The sequence below is a fragment of the Rhinolophus sinicus genome, chromosome 17 (assembly GCF_057876585.1).
Source record: "Rhinolophus sinicus isolate RSI-liver-muscle chromosome 17, RSI-T2T, whole genome shotgun sequence".
In the NCBI taxonomy this organism is placed as follows: Eukaryota; Metazoa; Chordata; class Mammalia; order Chiroptera; family Rhinolophidae; genus Rhinolophus; species Rhinolophus sinicus.
In genome coordinates this window covers 188,322,795-188,345,363 of record NC_142517.1, presented here as the reverse complement: position 1 = coordinate 188,345,363, position 22,569 = coordinate 188,322,795, and the positions used below count along the sequence as shown (strand labels likewise).

General features: G+C 41.8%; 2 protein-coding genes across 8 annotated transcripts in view; one reads left to right on the top strand and one right to left on the bottom strand.

The window, feature by feature from the left end:
* Window positions 1-6,265: 6,265 nt before the first annotated feature.
* LOC148754898 (uncharacterized) lies at window positions 6,266-14,099 on the bottom strand. Of its 4 annotated transcripts, XM_088794498.1 has the most exons (3): window positions 13,532-14,099; window positions 9,963-10,018; window positions 6,266-8,436 (listed from the first exon to the last, which is right to left on the bottom strand). In XM_088794498.1, exons 1-2 carry the CDS (start codon window positions 13,871-13,873, stop codon window positions 9,986-9,988), a joined length of 375 nt encoding a protein of 124 aa, XP_088650624.1. In that variant the 5' UTR covers window positions 13,874-14,099; the 3' UTR covers window positions 6,266-8,436; window positions 9,963-9,985. The 4 variants fall into 4 exon arrangements, 2 of the variants coding, with proteins under 2 accessions (XP_088650624.1, XP_088650623.1); XR_016019813.1 differs by having other exon boundaries at window positions 8,963-14,099; XR_016019814.1 differs by having other exon boundaries at window positions 9,963-14,099.
* The window catches only part of KLF7 (KLF transcription factor 7), an 84,898-nt gene continuing 76,363 nt past the window's right edge, over window positions 14,035-22,569 (top strand). For 2 of the 4 annotated variants that reach the window (XM_019726912.3, XM_074341034.2), the window contains exon 1: window positions 14,112-14,645. In XM_019726912.3, coding sequence (XP_019582471.2) covers window positions 14,544-14,645 — 102 coding nt within the window. In that variant the 5' untranslated portion in view covers window positions 14,112-14,543. Of the gene's footprint in view, window positions 14,646-22,569 lie in introns of all 4 variants that reach the window. The other 2 variants (XM_074341045.2, XM_019726909.3) reach the window with 2 other exon arrangements.

Below are 22,569 nucleotides of genomic sequence, written 5' to 3'. Positions count from 1 at the left end.
CATGTATCACACTCATGAGTGTTAGCTTTTTCCCAGCAGAGACGCTCAATAGAAGTCTGGCAGTTTTGTGGTTGCCAGCAATTTGAGGGCTACTGTCCGAAGCAGAAAGGGCATATCATCAAATTCTTCCTTCTAATGCAATCTCGTCTTCCTGGAATTTGTAATATTCTAATATGGATAAGGAATCTTTTTTCTTTTTCTTTTTTGAGAGTGCACAGTCATGTTAAAGTAAATACCCTGGAGGAATACTTTCAATTAAAATTCAGAAGATTTAAAAATCCAGGCTAGAAAGGATTTCCCTGACCTACAAATCCTAATAAGATTTTTCCTTTCCATTTTCTCCCTCCTCATCTTCTCTGAGTGTGTAGAGCTGCCCTGCTTTCTTACCTGGTGGCCCCATTTAGCTCTGCCCTCTAGGCATTTAAGTCAGAAATGGCTTTAAAGAATGTTTTGAGAAAACTTGACATACTGATCTACTCTCAAACTCAATGAATTTTTTTTTTAAAAGCTGGAAAAGAGAAAGACACTGCAAAAGCAAAGCAATAATGCAATCTTCTAGATAAGTAACAAAAATCTGACCAGGAGATAAAGAGGTAGAATTTGTGGTGATTGAGAGAATCAAAATCAGAAAAGCTCACAAAGCAGAGATTTTGAGACCTGAAGAGAAAACAGGATGCAGGCAGGCAGTGTAGACATGGAGGGAGCTGGACTCCTGTAGACTGGCCCTGTCTTCTGTGGGGGTGGGTGGGGGCCAGTCATTTAATCTCTCTTGGTCTCGTCTACAAAGTGAGATATGGATGCCTAGGCTGCTGAGTTTCTTAGTGAGTATTATACATTGTATGTGTAAAATTCCTGTACAGTTTGAGTACATAGGTACTCACGTATTTAGAATTATCATTGTAAAAAAAATAAAATGCCTGGGTATGAGGGAAAGAAAATTCTCTTTTTCTGTGAATGTGTTCTTATTATGATTATGGTTGAAAGGATAGCTATTTGACTGAAATTTATAAAACATACGGGTTAGAACCAAGAAGCAGACACGTAGAAAATGAAATCAATTCAAGGGGATCAGAGTGTCCATTAGAGGCGATTCTTACTGGGAGACAGAAGAAGCACCTGGAGTGAATATTAAGAGGCACACACCCTCAGGCTTCTGCAAGTGCTGAACCGTGTAACAGGGAGCGGAGAGCAAGCACGCCTCCTTAGGATTTGCTCCTGAGACGTCTCTCCTGCCTTATAAGGCCCTGTCCTGTTTGGAGGACATCCTGCCTGGCTCACTGGCAACTATACCTCGCCTTCTGCTCAGCGCTTTCTTTCACACTCACTGTATCTGGAGACACAATAGCCACCTGTTAGACTCTGACTTCTCAAAGAATTCCACAAGAGAGCATTACAGGACACGTGGCATGTGAAAAGGAACAGAGGTGCACTCAAGACTATAAATTTTAACTGCAGAGATGATCTCATGTTTAGTCGTCAAAAAGTACACGGAGGGACTTGCTAAAATTTCCACTGTTGAGGGGAACAAGTTGTGACTTCATTCTCTCACTCCAGAGCCTCAATATAAATGCTAAGAATAGCAAGCAGGACCCTTTTTATTGGCTTGTCAAGAGCAGCACTGGGAGCTGGAAGACACCAGTCACCTTCAAGAACTAGAAACAAAGGGGTGTTTGATGGCAGTTGGTGGACTTCCTCCAAAATACATATTTTTCTTAGCTGTTGTTTTCAGAATGTCATTATTTGATTCATTCAACACCATTCTCAATCTAAATCATGTGTACACGTAGCCTGCGATAATTAGCACTTTCGGTCTGGATTAATTGGTATACTTTGATAAAATCATGTAAAGCCAGATTGTTTTTTAAAATGGTAATACATTAGGAATGTGTTTAGCTAAAAATAACAGGAAACTCAACTACAGGACTTTTAGCATAAGGGTAAATTTTCTCATGTAACAAGATATGAAGAGTCAGGCAGTTCCTAATGTTGGTTCAACTCCTTAGTTCTTTGGGTTTTTCCCTCATAATCCCCATAAGGCCCGACGACTCCAGCTACTGAGGCAGTCAGAAGGTACCCAGAAGCGGGGACAGTGGGAGAACGGCACATTGTGGCTGTCTCCTTTTATGAGGAAAGCAAAAGCTTCCCCAGAAAACCACATGCCCCCCATGTTATGGCTAGCTATCCTGGTACCACTCATTGTGTCCCCCCACTCCCCCAAAATAAATAGGTTGGAATTCAAACTCTCAGGACCTTGGAGTATGACCTTAGTCGGAGATAGGGTCTTTACAAAGGTAACTAAGTTAAATGGAATCATTGTGGTGGGCCCTAACCCAATATGACTGGTGTCCTTATGAAAGGGGGAAACTGGGTCAAGAGACACACATGCAGGGTGAACTCCATGCGAATAGGAAGACAGCCATCGATAAGCCAAGGAGAGAGACCTGGAACAGATGTGAGACAATACATTTCTGTTGTTTAAGCCGCCCAGTACTTGTGGTGCTTTGTTACAGCAGCCCTAGCAAACTAATACATCCCACAAGACTTCCATTTACATTTTATTGGCCAGAACTGTGCCGCTGGCCACCCCTAACTACAAGGGAGGCTGGGTAAGTGTATATGTAGCTGAACATATTCTAACCAAAGCATTAGGATTCTGGTAGCAAATTTACAAAGGAGCACGGACATTGAGTGGATAGCCAAGAGCGTTTTCCGCAGAGGAGAAAGTGTTTATGCTTGAAAAGTGGTGCCAGGATGGGAAGCTCTCCTTCCAACACTGCTCAGAGATTTGAAATAATACTTTGGAGATAAAGTTGTATGGTGGAAAGATTACAAGGGGTCTGGATACTAGCACTGATGTTGCCACTACTTGCTATATGGTTTTGCCCAAGTGCTTTAACTTCTAAGCTTCAACTTTTTTTATCTGACAAATGGAAATATTAATCTATGCTCTTGGCATTTTAACATTAGCTACATCATAGAACTGTGGTCAGGACCAACCAACTGAAATAGCTATGAAACTACCTTTGAAAATATGATAGCCTATTCAGATGTAAAGGATAAGTAAAGAGGAGATATTTCAGATTTTATATTTGGGGAATGAAGGAAAGGGGGAACAAAATAGCTTTTTCTTTGGAGTTAGAGGAAGTGGAAGAAGAGCAGCAGTTCCTTCAAATCTAATTCTTACCAAGAAGAAGGTGCTAATTGATGAAGTAGCAGTGACACCACAGGAAACAACCCCATTATTTCAGAGTAAATAGCAGTCAGGTAGGTGGGTGTGGCCAGATGGCATTGGCTCTAGGCTTTACAACAAGTTCAGAAAAAGAGAGGTCCTTGGCCTGAAAGAATGCTTCTCAAACATTATGTGCACAAATTACTTGGGGATTGTATTAAAATGTATATTGCAGTTTAGTAGGTCTGAGGTGTGGCTTGCCATTCTGCATTTCTAACAAGCCCTCAGGGGTTGTCAGTGCTACTATATATGATCTAATTTGGTATTTTGGTAACTGTTCCACATCCAGTTGAAAAATATGTTTTCTACAGGCATTGAGTGCCATATTTTATATTTGACAATTAGGTAGACATCTTGTTCCTCAGTTCTTTCATATCTTACTGATTTTTGTCTGTTTGTTCTATCAGTTACCAAGAAAAATTACAGTCTATGAGTATGATTGTAGATTTTTTTACTTCTTCTTTAATGCTTCCAGTTTATCATTTTGAGGCTATAATAATAAGTGCATACAGATTCAGAAATGTTGTATCTTTTTGGTGCATATTATAAAATATTCCTTTTTATGTCTAGTTTGTTTATTAACTTAAAGTCTAATATTCTTTGAACTAAGTCAATTTTGTTTTGGTTATATTTGCATAGTTTAGTTTTTTTCTTCCTGTGACTCTCAACCTTTCTTTTTCTTATGTTAAATAAGTATCTCTTATCAGCAGCATACATTTCAGGTTGAAGCATTTAAATTGTCAATATTAGACTATTTTTGATCTACAAAAATGGAAATTTCATTATACTTGAGTTTTATTTTTTAATTAGTTTGACTCTGTTTTTTAATTGGACATTTTGGTCTGCTTACAATTATTGAAGTAACTTATGTATTTAGGTTTAAATCTACCATCTTACTGTTTTCTATTTATACTACTTTCTTTTTCTCCTTTCCTAGATTAATAATTTTGTTCTTCCCCCTTTATTACATTGTTATTTAATATTTTTAAACTATTTCTTTTAGTGGTTATCTTAGAAATGATAACATTGCTCTTTGATTTTTTTGAAGTCTAATACACAATAGTAAATTTTCCATGTCCTGGCACAATGCAAGGGCATTAGAATATGCAAGTCCATTTACTTCCCTACTTTTGGACTATTTTAACTCCATATAATTTATAACCTAATAGACCTTATTACTGTTATTTTAGAGAATCAATATTTATATTTACTTCCCCCAGCCCATCTCTACACCTTCATCTGGTATCGTCATCCTTCTGACTGACACACTCGCCTTAGTATTGAAGTGGGTCTGCCGCCAAACCCTTCTGTTACATTTTTAATTATTGTGATTTTCAGTTTCAAAATTTTATTTTATTCTTTTTCTGTAGTCCAGTAATGCTAAAAGTCTCCATCTTCTCATTTAATTTCCCGATTATATTAGTGATAGTTATTTTAATAGTGACAATATCTGAATTTCTTATGGGTCTGTTTCTGTTTTTTTAATTTTGGTTTTGAGGAAGTTTTACCTTTTTATGCCTATTTGTTTTTAAGTGAGTATTGGACTTTGTAGAGTTAGTTCAAGGTTCTGGATTATTTTTTTAGAGAGAGGATTTACTCGTTTCTTCTGAAGGCAGCTTGACTAGGGACAGGTCACCTTACTCCAATCAGGTATCGCAATATTTCAAAGTCAGCTTCAATCCTGACTCCGTTCTGCGTTCCACACTTCTCTTTGCCCAATGGCTTGGCGGACTCTAAACTCCAATATTTATACCCCGAGCATTTTGAATTACTGAAAACTTTGCTCATCTTCCTTTTTCAGCTGTGTTTGCTGATCATCTTCACAGCCTCTCAGCTTTTTCTTCGGTAATTACTTCAGTGGGATAAAATCATGCTGATTTTTGCGTTTATTTCTTTGGGCTTCCTTTCTCTCCAGGATCTAGGTTTGGCAAGTTCTTGCTGCATTGTTACTTCTTCAATACCTTCATCATGTAATTTTTATATTTTGTCTAGATTTTCTAGTTACTCTTGGGGTGGGGGTGGGGTTCATGCAGCATCTGCTTGTCTACCTTTGCTGGAAGCACACATAACCCAATGGTATTTTTAAAGCTCTTTCTCATATATAGCCAGTGCTAGAAATATTGAGTTTAATAGTGCTCACTGCCAGAAGCGATGCTGAATCCTACTTTCACTTAGATTTTAGCTCAATAATTCCTTATCCTGTTGTCAGCTCATCAATGCTTATTTTGGTTGTTTTTACATAGAGGGAGTCCATCCCAATAATCTAGTCTGCCATATTGCCCACATTACTTTTTAATTAAATCCCTTTTCAGTTAACGTCAGTTCCAGAAGGGCAAGAATCATTTTGCATTCATCCTTATAACTCCTGCCCCCAACCTACTGCTTGACAGAATAGGTGCTCAGTAATTTTTGAGTAAATGAAATTATATGGCTTTAAAGGAGACAACCTGGGCATATCTTAGTGGGTCCACCAGAACTGAAAAATATGAAGCTTAGTTTTGCCAGTTTAAAAAATGATTAAGTTCACAAAGGTGAGATTCTGTGTTCCAGGGGCATTGATCCACATGAAACAAATTTACAAGAAACTAATTTATAAATAACAACATAGCTTGATCAGTGTTCAATGGGAGACACAGCTGGAATGATAATGGATACCCATTATATTTCTTCTTTCCTAATTCTTTGGTATTTGACTTCTGTCTTTATTTAATGATAATAGTTTTCTGTATTATCATTCCTGTATTTTATTGTCTTTATTCATACTTTCCCTCTGGAAATAGGAGAAATAAGAAACGAGTATGTAAATAAATAAAAGTTGATACATAGGTTTACAAAGGGCAATCTCATACAAGTAAATCCACTCAGAAGATGAAATTACAGATCAGAAGGTTGCTATGGTAAAGACAAATCAGAAAGGGGAAATTCAAGTTTGCCAAATATTTATTTTCAAAACTAGATCTACTAAAGTAGATCTCTTTTGATCTTTAAAGATCTCTTGTGATCATTTAGCTAAATGATCATTTAGCTAAATGATCATTTAGCTAAATGATCATTTAGCTAAAAGGTCATTTAGCATCAAGACATCATTTACCCCAGGACAATGTGAAAGAAACTCAAATTTAACAAAATTTTGTTCCCCAGGTTTCCTTTTGTTAGCTTCCTTTTGCTAATATTGTTACTAGTTCCCAGAAAAATCTGTTATTACATCACTTTGTGAAATGTTACAATATTCAAGATTACAGTCTCTCTTAATATGTTACAAATGTAACAGTAGCTGTTTCCTGACAGACTGAGAAGTACCTTATTTAAAAAAGTGATTCTCTCTTAATCACTCTGTCAAGTGGGTTCTTTGACAATGTATCTCATACACATTATGTAGAATTTGGTCATTTTAATTACAGAGATTTTTACTAGGAGCCTTAGATCTTCTATTTTCTTTCAACCACATTTGACATCATTTGAGGTAATAACACTTCCTCCTGTTTAGGCCAACCTAACAGAAGCCAGCACAAACAATACCATGTCCAAACAATACCGGAAAAAGAGTAGCATTATTTTAAAATTTTACTGAATATATTTTGCTTGATCTTTTTAAAAATTGGTTTTAAAAAAAGTGTATGTATACAATAACAGACATTAGATTCTCTATAGAGTGGCCAGATAAATGTTCCCTAGGAATTTATAATCTCAAAAGGGAGAACTTGCACATAAGGACATCTTCTTGGAAAGGACAAAAACGATATGGGTGGGTTTAACACAGACATCTCTCAAAGATCAAAAATCAGTATTGCAGAAAAGCAAAGGATAGGTTCATTTGTGGCACAGAGAGAGCTGGGTAGAATTTCACATTTGGACAAGCTGGGTGGAGGGAGGTTGACTCTCTGAGTTATATTGCCTTTTGGCCTTCATCAAATGGGATTTCCCTATCTTCCCAAATAATGACCAACACTGAAGTAAAGCAGAAGAGTATGTCATACCTGGGGCCCAGCTTGGGAGGGGCCCAAATGAAAGATCCTGTGGAACACATGACCACATTTGCTTAGAACAATCTTTGAGCATTGCAAAGCAGTAGGGAGAGAGGGTTTTGAAACATTCTGAGGTGGACACTGAAGCATTCCCCCCCCCATTTACACTGTATAAAGGAAGGTTAGGGCATTTGTCTCACTCACTTCTGAGAAGAGCAGTAACCAGTATTAATAACTGACTCAGCTGATTCTTCTAACCAGTCACATAAGCATCCTTCTGGTAAAGAAAATTCGGTGAAATTCAAATGAGCGACCCATCAGCAAAAAAACTGCTGTTGACATTATTAATCTTCTGAACTACCCAGATCTATCATACACATAAAAACTCATCATTGGGCACTTGTGAAATAGGTATCCCTCACTTAAGGGAATGGTCATTGTCAGCAAAGTTTGACGCGCAGAGACCTTCTATCAAATCAATCTTATTCTCCCATTGATTTCTTTTACAAAAGCTGAGATGCATTCTGCTGTTAAATCTCTTTAACCGTGTACCAAACCCTTTGGAAATGGCATGTTTCAAAGAAAAATAATATTCTGATAAAACATGGACAGTGATATTTAATGTATATTTAATAGTGATGCTGTGCTGTATTCAACATGTCACAAGAAAAAAAATGCTTGGGATGAAATATAACAATCCTGCAAACTGCACTTCACACACTGCAAAGGGTAATAATCCCCCAAACATTAGCAACTTAATTTCTCACTAGCTTCCCAATTGCCTTGGCGTTTCTATCATTACAGAGCCAGAATTCTTTTTTATTTTTTAAAAGTCTTTTCTCATTTTCTCCTGTTCTCTTTCCCAACACCTTTGCCCAGAACCTCCTGAATAGCTGGAATACTGTTCTTCCATGGGGAAAATCAGCCAGCCAGGCTCAGTCTTAGTTGTTTCTTGGGTCCTGGAGCAAATTAAGCCTGAAACATTGCCAGAGGCAAAACTGAAGCTGTCCTACTGTGGGCACCGCATAAGAAGGCAGAGTTCTTTGGAAAAGACAGTCAATCTGGAAAAAATAGAAGGCAGCAGGAAAGGAGGACACAAATATAAGATGGATTGACTCCATTAAAGAAGCCATAGGCACGAGTCTACAGGAGCTCAGCAGGGCTGTTGGGATAGGACGTTGTAGACATCACTCATTCATAGGGTCACCAGGAATCAAAGTGAAGCAACTGGCAAATGAGGATCTAGAAAGTTAAACAAATGAAGGAAAAGTCAACTGCATGTAACACACACACACACACACACACTGCTGGGATTTGCCCATCATTGGAGCAACTGGGCATCTCCTAGAAGGAATGTTGCAGAGGGAAGCAGTGGATCTGTGAAAGTTGGACCAAACACTTCTAAAGCCTTTCTTGCTTCGGAGATATAGTACTACTAGCTGACATTGGTAATGTGTCTGTGTTTACCATTCTATTTTCAATCTATGCACTTTCATAACATGTTAAATGAGCAAATGTTTTGCACAATACATGCTGCATGATTGAATATTTTGCACAAATATATGTTAATGATTGAATTTAGATGATGATTTTGTTCTTCATTAGACAATACTGACTCTTCCAGCTCAAGCTGGAAAAGTGACTACAGATACTAATCTCCATGGAAATTATGCACCACGGATCATAATGGCTTTGAATGTCCAACATTCCAAGGTCTGGGCAGGACATTCCTGCTAGTGAACTTTTGCTGAATTCTTGAATTCCTTACCTTTATCCTTATGGGAAGTCAATTTTTGTGAAGCAATAGACTACTTGAGACAGAGCAATATGCCCATCGTCAGCAATGCACCTCAGGTCTCACCTTTAACCCTTTCTGCATGACTCACTGCAACACAAAATTCAACATTCAGGGATGGCTTTAACATTTTATTTAAAAATAAGTGGTTTTTATTTAACTGTACCATACCCACAGAATTCGGAAAAGTCAATGGCCAAATTAAAATATTTTCTGGAGACCAGCAGTCTACCTGCCAAGATATTTTGGTAATTCATCAAGACCAAGAGGGTTTTATTTTTCCATCCCATGTCCAGAAATCTCAACATGTCAGTCTCAAAATTGAACGCACCCAGAGAGTCAGACTCATGCTAACTAAATGCGCAAGGGACACTAAAACATTTTTTGCATTGACAATAACAACCAGAACTGTCACAGTGACCACCAGGCACCTGTGGTTGTAACCAGCACCTTCCTTCCCTGCATGCAGAACAAGTGGGAAGCAAACTTATGAGCTCAGCACAGAATGAAAACAAAAGAGGTGTATTCCTGAAGAATATTTTATCCAAGATATGAGAGCCCTGGTGAAGCTGCCATCTTTTTCTCCAATCATGAGACAATTCTCTGACACTGTGTAGGTATGTATGTCATTGTATGTACAGCTACGTACATTTTCCTCGTGATTCAAACTATGTCTCTCAGTCTTGTTTACCAACTTCTCCCTCTGTGACACTCTCTTTTTCTATGATACAACCAAAGCATGCTCCCCATGTTCACACTTTCTTCCACTATAGTAAGACTGTGAAGGAAAGCAAAGGTCATTAGTACATGAAAGTATTTATTAATGATTTGACCACTCATAAATTAGTCCCCATGCAAACATTTCGTTTAAACCCCAGGCTCCCTTCTCCAACCCCTCCCCTCACGGTGGTAAATGTTTAAATATAATGCACATATATTTGATTCCATTGCAAAGTAAAACAGCAAATCTTACACAAGGTATTAGGTTTCATGGTGTCAATGAAAGTGAAGCAACTGGCAAATGAGGATCTATAAGCAAACAAATGAAGGTAAAGTCAACAGGGATGATGACTATTGATGCTTTAGAAGAGAATACTTTGAATATCAAAGAATTAATTGAGACCCTTGGGAAGACTGATGAAACCCTTAAACATTTTTACAAAAATGACCCTCTTTTTGATTAAGGTGTAAAAGTCAAATATAAAATAAAACATGTTGTAAGGTGCTTCACATTTTGTAAAAAAAAAGGCCAAAAATAACCTTGATTTGTTATTCATTCTATAATTAGGACATAGCTGTACTTACAACATAAATTTTGTCTAATACAGGATAGATGTATTTTAATAACGTTGGGTTTTCTTTTGAAAAAAAGTCCCCAGCAAACCTTTTTTCACTAATTGCTCTGAAATTTGGTCCTTGTTTTAAGTAGATTTACTTTAAGGAGGCATTACCAGTGCTAATCACACAATGCTAATAAGGTCTTCTGTACTAATGAAGCAGAACTTTTCTAGTAGTAGTAACAGCCCGATGCCTTGATTGTGTCTATTTACATATTAAATTTTTACCATTTTTGTCATAAAATATCCTCATTTCTTGATTCTTGGGGAGTAACTTATTTACTCTTAGGTGTTTCCTATAGGATCTCTACCAAAGGGTGATAGTATTAAAAGTACTATTAGATCTCCTAAGGCAACACATGGAGAGGACAGACCGCGGCATCAACTTGGAGTCAGACCTATATTTGAATCTGCTGCTGCCACGTGACTGATATATGGTAATGGGCCAATTATGTGCCCTCTCTGAACTTTGGTATCTTCACCTGTGAAAATGGAGCAATAATAGTTCCCTCACAAAACTGCGGTGCAGATCAGATGTGAACATGTGTAAAATGCCAGGTATACTGAGAAGACATTCAGTATATAATAGTTACAGCAGTACAAGTTATTTTTGTTTTGACTGCCGAAGTTCCCCTGTGATCTTAATTTGTTGATTATCTTGTACATTCAGATTCTTTGCATGTGTTTTGCCATGCGAACCTAAGGTCTCTAGCTATAAAAAGTAGCTAAATAGGACTAATATTGAAAATGTACCTTTAGGAGGGCCTTGTTGCATAAATCTCTTAGAATGAATTTTAAAATATTCTCTAATGTTTTGAAAAATGTCATAGTGAGGTTTTCAGGATTTACACTGTAAATTTTTGGTTGAGTTATTTTGTAAGTTGGATGGCTGATATTTACATGGGGAAAACCTCAATGGAAGCCCCCTTTCTCCACACTCAAGTAGTTTTTATAAACAAATCTTGACTTAAAACCAGGAAACTCCATCTTTTACCACACAGAGTACCCCATGCAGAACACAGTCTTGAAAGTCAGCTATTCCTGGATTTTGAACCCCTGCTCAACTGCTTTTTAGTTGTATGACCTTGAACAAGTTAATATTTCTAAGCCTGGGTATCCTCATCCATAAAGTTGGAGATAACAAAAACACCTCAGGGTTGTCACAGGGATGAAATGAGACATTGCATAGAAAATGTTTATGTGCCATACAGCCCAGCATATTGAAAGTGCTTAATAAATATTAACTATTATTTGTAAAATCTTCAAACACAAGATAGTAGGTTGCCATATTTTGTTCAAAAATCGTAATAATGTAACACAAAAACAAAAATGAAGTTCACTTGAGTCTCAAACATCAAATGATATGCTTTGGTCTTGCCTTTTGCCTCTCAAGTCTCCTATATCGAATTCCTCTGTTTCCCCTATTACTTCCCCATGAACTTGTCTTCTGCCCCAGTGCTTCTCAATGGCCTCCTCCCTATCCCCACACACAACAGGAGCAGCATGGGGGGATGGGGTGGGAGAACCTTATTACAAATTGGAAGGGGCTCTGCCTCCCCTCCTTCTTAAAGACTCTGGTATGTCCCCCCATGGGTCCAATTAGTTCAGGTACTATTTCGTTTATTAATACTTAGCTAAAGCCAGGAGATAATGATGGCTAACATTTGGTATTCACCTACTGGCACCAGATACTATACTAGGTGACTTACAAACATTATTTTGACTCTTCCTAACAGTAAGGCAAGACAGGTACCACTATTCCTATTTCTGAGATGTGCAGGCAGAGGGTTTGAGGCAGTAAATTGCTCCAAGTCACACAGCTAGTACGTGGTAGCGCCAAGGACCATAAGGATCAAATTAGAGCATTAATTGGGATGTGATGGCTCTAAGTGGTTTTCTACTTCTGGGAAAGGCCCATTCCACCTTTCAAAGAGAGGCAGAGCTGCTTTCTCATACTGGTGCTAACATATATGTATACTATCATGATTATCACTTTACTTGTGTATGACTTTTAACCTTTTTATACTATTTATCACCTCGCACCACGAATATGTATACATAATACTAAATGCACCAAGATCCTTGGGGCATTCCGTGCATATACACCACAGTAAATGCACTAATTATACAATGGAAGCTATAGATCTGATCAGCAGAATTCCAGATATCAAAAAGTAAATGACTTTCCTCTATCCCAGTAATTCCTGCTTAATTTCTCCTACTAAATACCGAATTTCAAATTGCCGTCGTTCTGTAAAGCAGAATCTTTCAAATACTGACATGGAGTCCCACATACTCAGAAGGAGGGAAAGCTGGGAAGGGCGATTAAGGTGGATGGATGTGTCTTTTATAAGGGTAGAATTAAGTTTCTCATCTCTGAATTAGTGCTGAATTCTGCAATCATTCCAAAAGTGGAAGTTCAGCTCACAGTGCATTTTGAGGAAGCGTGAACCACACTACCCATTTAAGGTCAAGCAAACAACTGGTCAACCTTAACCACGCACGTTGTGCAGTGCAGGGTTATCACCTAAGAGATAAGAGGATCTCTATCTACACACCCCTACGTGCCAGCTGCAGAATGCAGCATGGTTCCGCCTCTGGGCAGCCCTCGCTCCCGAAGCACACGGGGAGCCACACGTTTAAGCCCCCTAGCAAGCTGCCGGCTCTCGCCTGCGCCTCATCTCTAGCCTTTATTCTTCCTAATACACACTCGAGCGAAAAGTCCCCTTGCGATCAACTCTAACTGGCAGTCAGACTGCGGGCCCCCATAGCCCGCTGCGGGCCAGAAGGAAAAGGAGGGCGGCTGGGGCGGCAGCGGACGCCCGGGGGGCGGGGCCGGGACGCGCACGGCGCGCGGCGCACGGCGCGCGGGAGGCGGACGCAGGCCGCTCGGTCCGGGCGCCGCTCCCCTTTGTTCTGAGCCATTGTGTAGCACTTCCTCCTCTGGCCCTGCAGCGCTCAACTCTGGCAGCCCGTGGGGAATTTGTGAAGGGGCTTTTGGTACCTCTTTTCTTTTTTTCGGTTTATTTTTTAGTAAATGAGGACGTGCCGGGCACGGCCTCTCCCCTCGCGGTTCCCCGCCCCCGTGCCTAGGAGGGAGGCGGAGTGGGAAGTGTCATTCCCTCCAGGCCGACGGCATCTCCGCCGGTCTCCCGCCCCGCTCCTCCTCTAGGAGGCATCCTAACCCCGCATTCTGGACTGGCACCTCCTGACCGGCCGCGTCCACGCCCCTCCGAGGGGCGCAGCCTCCGGGCGCCCGGGGCTCCGCCAGGCACCAAGGCGAGGGTCGGAGGCCGGCGTACGGCTCGAGCCCGGCCGCCTCGGCGTCCCGGGAGCCGGCGTGAATGTCGACGCTGCCCGCCCCATCCCTCGCGCTCGCTCTCGCGCTCTCGGGCCGCAGCGCGGCCGCCTCAGCCCCCTTATATAGCCCTCTAAAAATAGCTCGCCTCGCACCGCCTTGTAAGGCAGCAGGGAGATCCGCGGCGCTCCAATCCGAGCTCGCCGCCAGGGCTAAGCCCCGCCCCGGGTCGCGCTCCGCGCTCCCCATTGGTCCTCAGTGACTTCATGAGCCCCCTGTTTACCTTACATGGTCACACGCGGCCTAATGGACGCCCTCCTCCGAGATCCCACGGCTGCGCGGAGAGCCGCGCGGAGGGAGGGAGTTTGGGGAGGGGGAAGAGCAGGAGGAGGAGAAAAGGAGGAGGGGGAAGAGACTACAAACTAGCAAGGATGGGGTGGGGGTGGGGAAGGAAGAGAAGAGGGGGGAGAGAAGCGATCGCGAGAAAAAAAAAATGCAACCTCCCAAAATAAAGAGCAAAGATTGCATTAGGAGCGAACAGCGCTGCAGAAATAGATGGCAGCTTCGTGTCAGTGAGTTTGCATCCCCCTTCCTGATCCACGAGCTGGAGTGATTAGAGCCCTGGAAGGGAATTGTTACTCCCGTGGAGAAGTCCCCTTTTCCTGGCAGCCGTCTGCACTGTACACGCTGGATGCTTCTCTCCATCCACCCCACTCACTCTCTCCTCTCTCACCTCCTCTCTCCCTCTCTCCTGCATTGATTTTTTTTTTTTCCTTTTTAGTTGACTGAAACAAAACAAAACAAAAGGGCCACTGGATGTCTGCCTTCTTGGGGGGTGAGCCAGACAGACTGACAAACAAACAGACCCAACTGTGTTCGGGGGAGGGTTTCTCCTCCCGTTTTGCCCGGCAGCAGCAGCATGGACGTGTTGGCTAGTTATAGTATATTCCAGGAGCTACAACTTGTCCACGACACCGGCTACTTCTCAGCTTTGCCATCCCTGGAGGAGACCTGGCAGCAGGTGAATGATTTAAATTACTTGTGTAAATCGTGTGGTGGCGGCGGAGACGCAGGGGCTGCGTTGGTGTGGGCTTCGGGTTTGAATTTTTTGTTTGTTTTATTTTACCCCCCCCCCCGTTTTTGGCTGTTTGTTGTTTAAAATGTTTTCGGAACCAGTCATCTGCGCTTACCTCTCCACCCACCCCCTAACCCCTTAGTGAGCCGAGCGGAGCAGCCTGTCGAGCTGCCTGCGTTTCAGTCACCAACACATCCTTACGCACACGTTGTCGGGCTCACTGTCCCCCAGCAGAGACCTGCCTAACTTCTGGGGTTCGGAGGAACAGAGTCGGAAGGTGGTTTGGGGCTTTACGAGCCATTGCTGACAGGATAAGGCGTCCTTACATGCACGAGCTGTACCGACTTGGTACCTTAAAGCAGGTTCATCTCTTTTAACTGCTGCTGACGACCATCACATGGGGGCTGGGGGTGGGGGCAGGAGCAAAGCGGAGTGTTTTCCCAGTAATTAGCTAGTGTCAATACAGAATAGGAACTTGATTTGGAAATTAGAAGGTGGACAGCGGCGAGCCGAGCCTAGTGACAAAAGATACCTAGGAGGAGGACAGGAACAGGTATCTGTCTAATGCTGACCATGCAGTGTAGGTTTCCCGGTGCAGTGTCTCCAGAAAGAAAACACTCTGTGTGCCCTTGTTTCTCTTGATTACGTTTTGGGTCTCTCTCCAGGTAGCACAAGCTCCTACGGAAGGTGGTGTGTGCTTCCGTCCCTCTGACTTTGTCTTAGACGACTAGTTAAGAAACTCCTAGGATGCTGAAGGGCACCAATGCCAAGTTGGCGAGGTGTCCCAGTGAGGGCAAAGTGGGGCTGGTAACAAGTTCACTGGGTTTTCTGAAGTGCTGGTCAGTGGAAAGGCTAGATCTGCTGCGAAGACCTGGTTTTCTCAGCAAGGATTAGGAGCTGCCAAGGGGACATTCTGCAGGAAAGATGGTGGGTGGGAGGTGGGGTGGTGTAGGGGGTGGGATATGGGTACTCTGTAAAATTTCTACACTGTGCACCAAGGAAAGTCCAAGAAAATGGTTCAGATTTGCACATGGGAAGTGTGAGCTTGCACAGTCCGTCTTGGAGAAACCCACTTGCCATTGGGGAGGGCTGTGAGAGGCTTGGTGTGTGGCTGCTCCTGTAACTTCTCAGCTCGGTGACAGCAGCTTGTTAAGGCTAATGAACGGCTGAATTTCTTCTGCCAGGATCCAAAGCGGGATTTGCCAGCTTGAGGCTGGGATGTATCAGTTGCTGCTTTAGCGAGTAAGGTTTGGCTTTTGGTATAACCAGCCCAGTGACAAAGCTGATCCTCTGACGCTACCATTGTTACTAGTTGCAACTCTTCTGGATTAGAAGCTGAGAGTTTTCCTCCAGGTACTGGCCTCTGGTGTCTGTGTCCGCACAGGCATTCCTGCCCGAGGATGCTGGCAGATCCCTTTGACTTTGTCTCTCTCTAAATGCACATAGTTCACCATTTTTTGCAGGAAGCATTTCATCAGTGCCTCCTTTTCCTCCATCCTGACCAAGACTATCTTATGAAGGGTCTCACTAGATCTCTTTCCTCCTTTTATTTCATATGCTAATTATACTGAAATGTTGCCAGAATTTCATTTTCTGAAATAGCCTTCATTTCACACTGTCAGCCCACTGGTGTCAAATGGTTGGGTATTAGCAACTGTCTAGACAGGTTAGGGAAGGGAATCTGTTGATTTACTCAGCCTGCCTCAGGCAGCTCTTGTTTGTGACTAACTGTTAAGCTGTGTTGGAGGGAAGAAAGTTGGCTTTATTTGTTACAGCGTTCCCTCCTGATGAATCACACAACTTTGTTTTGGTTCAAGTTTTCACAGTAGTAAAGCCTGCTTTTGGGGAAGGCCTCTCCAGAGGAAACCTGCTTTTCTAGATGTGCTTAGACCATCCAGGAGGAAGTCCAGATCTGTAACGAAACATCATTGGTTTGATAATTAGGGGGTGTATTAGATCTATTGTTTCCTCAGAAGCCTCAGCTTTTTTTCCCCCCTCTTCTCCCTCTCCATCTCTCTCCCTTCAAGGAATCTCTGGCTTAGTTTCTATCTGCAGGCAAAGGAATTTTCACCCCTCCCCATACACCTCCCTCCCTGTTTCTTGCCTTAATCTTCTCCAACTGCCAAAACCTTAAAATCTTCACCTTAAAACCCTTTACCAAGCTATTTCAGAGGCATGCACGTAGTCCATGCTGAAACATAACTTCTGGGGAAGCACTCCTATGTAAGCTGTCACTTCAAGGAGCTTTGTGCCCTGGACTCTAGTTACAACTGCTCTATATAAAGGTGACTGTGACTCTTAGGTTCATACTGATGACAAAACCTCCAAGCTCTCTCTTCCTTCCTCCCTCTCCCTGCCCCACCACTCCTCCCTTCTGATTGTAGAAGGGGGGATGGTTATATGCAACTGTTGGTTCCAAATCAACCATCACATGGTGAAATTTTGAGACGCCTTTGCTCAAAAAGGCTCAAGAAGGTTGCTACAAAGAACCCCAGGCAGAAGGAAGTTTCCTCATGCTCTGGAGTAATCAGATTTTAGAGGTCAAATAAGGAACAATTATTAAATGTTTTTCTGAGAGTGAACAGTGAGATGAGCCTTGAGATGAGCGAAATACAGAGATTCCAATCATCTGATTTTGTTTGTAGAGAAAGAGTGTCTTGGATGATAAACCCAAGAACATATGTGCATTTCAACATTGAGGATGGACTATGTGGGGATTTTATTTTAAACGTATGGTTTGAGATAATTATCCTGCTTCATAGTCAGTGAGCCTGTGATGGTCTGCCTGTCACGGGGGTCATCATTGTGGGTTTTTAGGCAGTGATGTCTTATCTACATACAGCTCCAGCTCTGAAAAATCACTGCTGGTGTAATTTTAAAATCCAGATGGACATTCTACATTAACTGCTCTCCATTCCTGGGCTCTGACTGCATACTTAAGCATTTGGCCCAAGTAACATCATCTCTGCCTGTCATTTAACTGTAAAATACACTGTGCTTCTGTGGTCTATTATTTTATGGAATTCAGCTGACACACGCATCTTAAGGCTACCAGCCTTAAGCTCTTTGGAAACTTGCAGGAAATTTTCCAAGAGCTGTCTGAGCAAAAGTAGAAAAAAGTCAAAGGTAGAACAGAAGCTGGAGTCACTTACAGGGTACCACTTGATAGATAAAGGGAGAGCCATTCATGAGTTTTGTTGCCAGTAGAAATCATGATTTTTCTGGATCCACTGCTGACTTGGAAAATAAAAAGGATTTGATACAATATTCTTGGTGGTTTTTCTTTGGGAAGCTACAAGGACTTTTAGAATTTGGATATATTCTTTGTACCCCGCCTCCTCTTTCCACAAGTGCCGGTCAAATAATGACGTTCTAAGTCTTATTTGCACTTAGCTGTGTTTCATGCCATTGACAAGCATGGTAGGTTTACTTAAAAACTCATGGAATTATGCTTGTTGTTAATGCTGATTCATAATTGGCAGATGGGGTCAATTTCAGGCCTCCCTTTGGCTCAGAGAAAAATTTCCACTGCTACTGGAAACAAATAAATAAATCATAGAACATTCCTCCCTCCTCCCCCATTTCTCCATTGTTTTAAACTAATGGCATACTTGGCCACTGTAAGAACTAAAGTGTCCCCATCATGCTGCAGTTTCATCTCGGTTTCAGGCACAAGGGCCTTCGGTATGAGCCATCTCTAGGGGCCAGCCTACAGAAACGGTTGCCTTCCAAGACCAGCCTCATGGTACAAAGGTTGGGATTTGATCTGTGAGCGAAATTGCTTCTCCTTCTATTTGGTGATACTGCCTTTTATAGGCCTGGGCAGGAAGGTACTGTCTCAGCCAGAAAGACAAAGCACACTGTAGGGTCCTTGCATCCGCAGGTTTGCCTCTGTCCCCAATTTGCGGAAAACCTTGTCATGAATTAGAATTTCTTGGCAACAGCACCACCCAGGGAAATTTGTAGACACAAAGGAGCCTTGCTAACCACACTGAGAGGATAAAATAGCTGGCATTTTTTTTTTTTTTTTTTAATGTGAATTGTGTGCTCTTCAGTGACCATAAGTCTGTTTTATTTTTTGTTTGTTTGTTTGAAACAGTGACTTGGTAGATGAAAAAAACTGAGAACTGCCCCTGTTATCCAGATTTTCTTTATAAGGAAGCAATCACTAAATAAACGTAGCTTTACAAATGAAAGCACATGTTAAGGCAATCAATCACACATTTAGTCTTTCTTTAATAGATTCATTTCCATGTTTTGTTTTGTTTTGTTTTGTTTTTTTAATAGATACAGCTTTGTGTAGATTTAGGGGTTCTCAACCGTGATCATTCAGTCTACCTGTTTGCAGTTTGGTATTTTAAAGTAGATGAATGTTACAATGCAGATATTTTTACTACATCTGTCTTGAGTGGGATAAAGGAAGTGGTGACTTCTTTGTTCTCCATGAAACTCCCACCCCCACTCCCTACTCTGAGGAGAATGCGATGTTGGGGTCCAATCCATTTAAAGGGCAGAGCAGAAGATGTACTGTGACAGCCTCACCCTGAAATGATTTATGTGTGGGTATGTCAGAGACCTGCAGCATTCAGATGGGGGCTCTTCCTCTCCTAGTTCTTTCTAAATATAAATGCCAGTGGGAGCTATTTGCTTCCCCACTTCAACGGGAAGTTTAGAGAGGGTCCTGATGGGCCTTTAAGTAGCCATTCTCTTGTACATGTCCAGATTCTTCTCCCTTCAGAGAATTCCTGTATTTTAAATTATGAGTACCAGAGGGCATTACCGTCTTCTCTGATGACGCTGTGCCTACTGGGGAAAGAACACGGTTTGCTCTGGCCGGTCCCAACTGGCCCCTGTTGGTCGTATAGCTGACCAGACAGGTTAGTAGATGCCCCCTGCCTCTACAGTTTGTAGTACCATGTGAGGGGTTTTAATCCCCTTTGCTGGACCCCCCAAGTCTAGCAAATGCAGAAACCACCTCTGTGATTCTGGTTCACTCAGTGGTATCCGTCAGCCGTACTTTGGAATTGGGATTTGCTGAAAGTTCAGGACAGCTCCCCAACTTAACCTGAGTGGTGCTAGAAGGGTGCATGGTGGAGATGTAATCTCTACAAATAAACCCCTGTGTTCCCAAATCAGTTGAGTACTTGCTTAACATAAACAGGTGGGAATATTTTAACCCAAATTGCCAAATCTTACCAAGTAGAGTGATTAGAAAGCTGTTCAACTACTAAAGGTGTTAAAGTCCGCTGAACGCCTTCCAGTTATAATTAGTGGTACATGTAGCATTGACAAGAAATAGCCCCCCCCCCCCCCGTTACATTGTGTGTCGTCTGAACACATCCACGTGAGAAACCATCCTTATTCAATTTAGTTTGAGTCTCCGACATGAGGTATCACCATTCACAGGACATGCCTAAGATTGGTCACGATCTTGCTCTTCCCCCTACTTGGCCTTTATTTTCTGCTGCTGATTTGGAGAATTATTTTACTGCCTTGGGTCCTTTTTGTTTCCCTTACTTGGTATTTTGGTGTGACCCTGAGGACGTGGTCTGCTAAGTGCATTGTATCCATTGCACTCTCCATTCGAGGCTCTTCCAGCTGCTTGCCCACCACTTGTCTGATGTGTGCATATTCCAGCTGAGCAGCAGTGGCCTTGAGACACGCACGCATCAGCCTGCTTTCGGTGTGAGCGATTTCTGATTCATAGTGAAACCACTCTTGATTGAGCTGGTAGACGTACCCGGGCACACCTTGTGGGATTTTCTTTGTTTATATTAAAATATGGAACATATTTCACAGTAAATACTTCATTTGAATCTAGTCATGTGCAAAATACAGTTTGAGTGATGCAACATTGAATTGCATCTGGATTCTGTCCTCTATGAGGCTGGCGGCAGTGGGGGACAGTAAGCATGTTTGAAGCCGTCCCAAATTAGAACACAAGTGCCAAAAACAGACTTTAAGTCCTCTGAGCTTTTGAACACTGATCTGTGCCTATCTGTATTTATCTGCTTTGTTACCACCTTGTTTATAAAATATGCTTGAGATTTACTACTAAGTTCTTTTGTGCTTTTAGCTAATGGCATGTCGGGGCTGGTGGCCCTTTTAGACCAAATGCGTATACAGTGTGAATACACATGTCCGTAATGGCCAGGAAACAGCGTGCATGTCTGTGTCATTCGGAAATGATTAGAGGTAATTAAAATAATTAATGTAGAGCCATATGCGATATCTATTTCTGAATATGGGTTTATTGACATTTCCTGAGGGTCATTTTGAAAGTCAGGCCCCAGGCCTTATACCAAAGCTAGGAGCACAGAATCTTAGAATTTCATATCCTAAAAGGGTCTTGGTTTCCTCAACTCTAAAACAGTAGGGTTGCACAGAGTGATTGCTGAAGCCAGATGAGGCAGGGAAGCCTCCAGATCACACAGCTGTTTTTCTCTCCAGTGGGGGTTCCAGGGCTCAGGACTCTCTCGGATGCCCAAATCAGTTCGCTTGCTTTTCACCACACTGTTCTTAATATGCTTTGAGTCACTTCCCCTTCTTTTCTCCCCTCTCTCTCCCACTCTGCCCATAAAGGGAGTTAAGAAAATGCCCTGTTTACTAGTACATGGAATTTTGGAATTGTCTGGGCCCCATGTGAATATCTTAGAAAACACCTATGTATGTAACTTAATCCCTTTTCCACTTTGAATAATGTGTGGTAACCTGGAAAATGTATATTGTCCTGAAAACAAAACAAAAGTCCCCAATTACAACTTTAATTATATATATATATATATATATATATATATATATATATATATATATGTACTGTCACTTAAATAATAACAAATGGAGTGGGAGTAAGGAAGAGGCATTGACGTATATGTGTTAGGGAGCTGGATGGATGATGGAACTGGGGTTTTATGTAAAAAAAAGTCAGATGTGACATGACTTTGTCTCTGACACCTTGCCAACAAAGGGACTGCATGAAACTAACAGCAATCATGTACCAAGTCAGAGAAATCTTTCTGGCAAGATTTTCACCCTTACCACTCGCACACTCACCTTCCAGAGCCATGTTTCTTACTGACCTCACTGTTTGGAAGTGTTTTTAAATTTCTTGAGAGGGTTGGATGGGCAGTGAGTTTGTGATGTTTTCCAGATTTAGGCAGAAAATACTGAATATTGTGATAAGCGGTTAGGAAGAAAGTCAGGTCCTTAAAAAGTCCTTTTGGGTCTGGAGGATGAAACAGGCCTAATTTTCACAGTTTCCTTAGCGAGGAAAGGAAATGTATGCTGCTCTTCACTCCTTGGCTCAGTGAGGTTTTGCCCTTCTCTACCAAATCGGTGGTAGTTACGATGGTGAAAATGCTTTGTTGGAAGTTGTCTCACAGATCTGTTTCACTTCTAAGATCTTATAAACCAAAATTTCCTTCCCCAATGGAGACTACTTTATTGCCTCAAAGCGCATCTACATCTCCAACTGCAGATATTTTTCTGCATTTCAGGCCCACATTTTTGAATTGGACGCATGGGACTGACAATACTGCAGGCGTTTTGGGGTTGTCCCATGGTCACCTCAGCTGAATATATTCAAAGCTTCCCTCATCAATTTCTTTCCTCCTTGCCCTGGCTTTCCTGTGTCTTTTATTGATAGGACCTTTCTTCCTGTGATCTAGGTTTGAAGCTCCAGTCATCTTTGCTCCTCTCTTTCCCTTGAATCTAATCAGTTGAAAAATCACTGATTTTCATTTGGCTCCTGCAGTGTTTCATCTTCATCGTGGTCTTCCACTTCCTGCTCCCTCTGCCATCGCCTCAAGGCGGCTTGTGTCTCCTCCCCTAGACTGTCTACTTCCATTACTATGTTTTCAAACTGTCAATG

Coding starts and splice junctions, on each gene's coding strand:
- LOC148754898 (XM_088794497.1), bottom strand. CDS start 13,873: ATGGGGAGCGCGGAGCGCGACCCGGGGCGGGGCTTAGCCCTGGCGGCG. Junction 10,019..13,531: donor TGGACGCGGCCGGTCAGGAG/GTGCCAGTCCAG, acceptor GTTTGCTTATAG/ATCCTCATTTGCCAGTTGCT.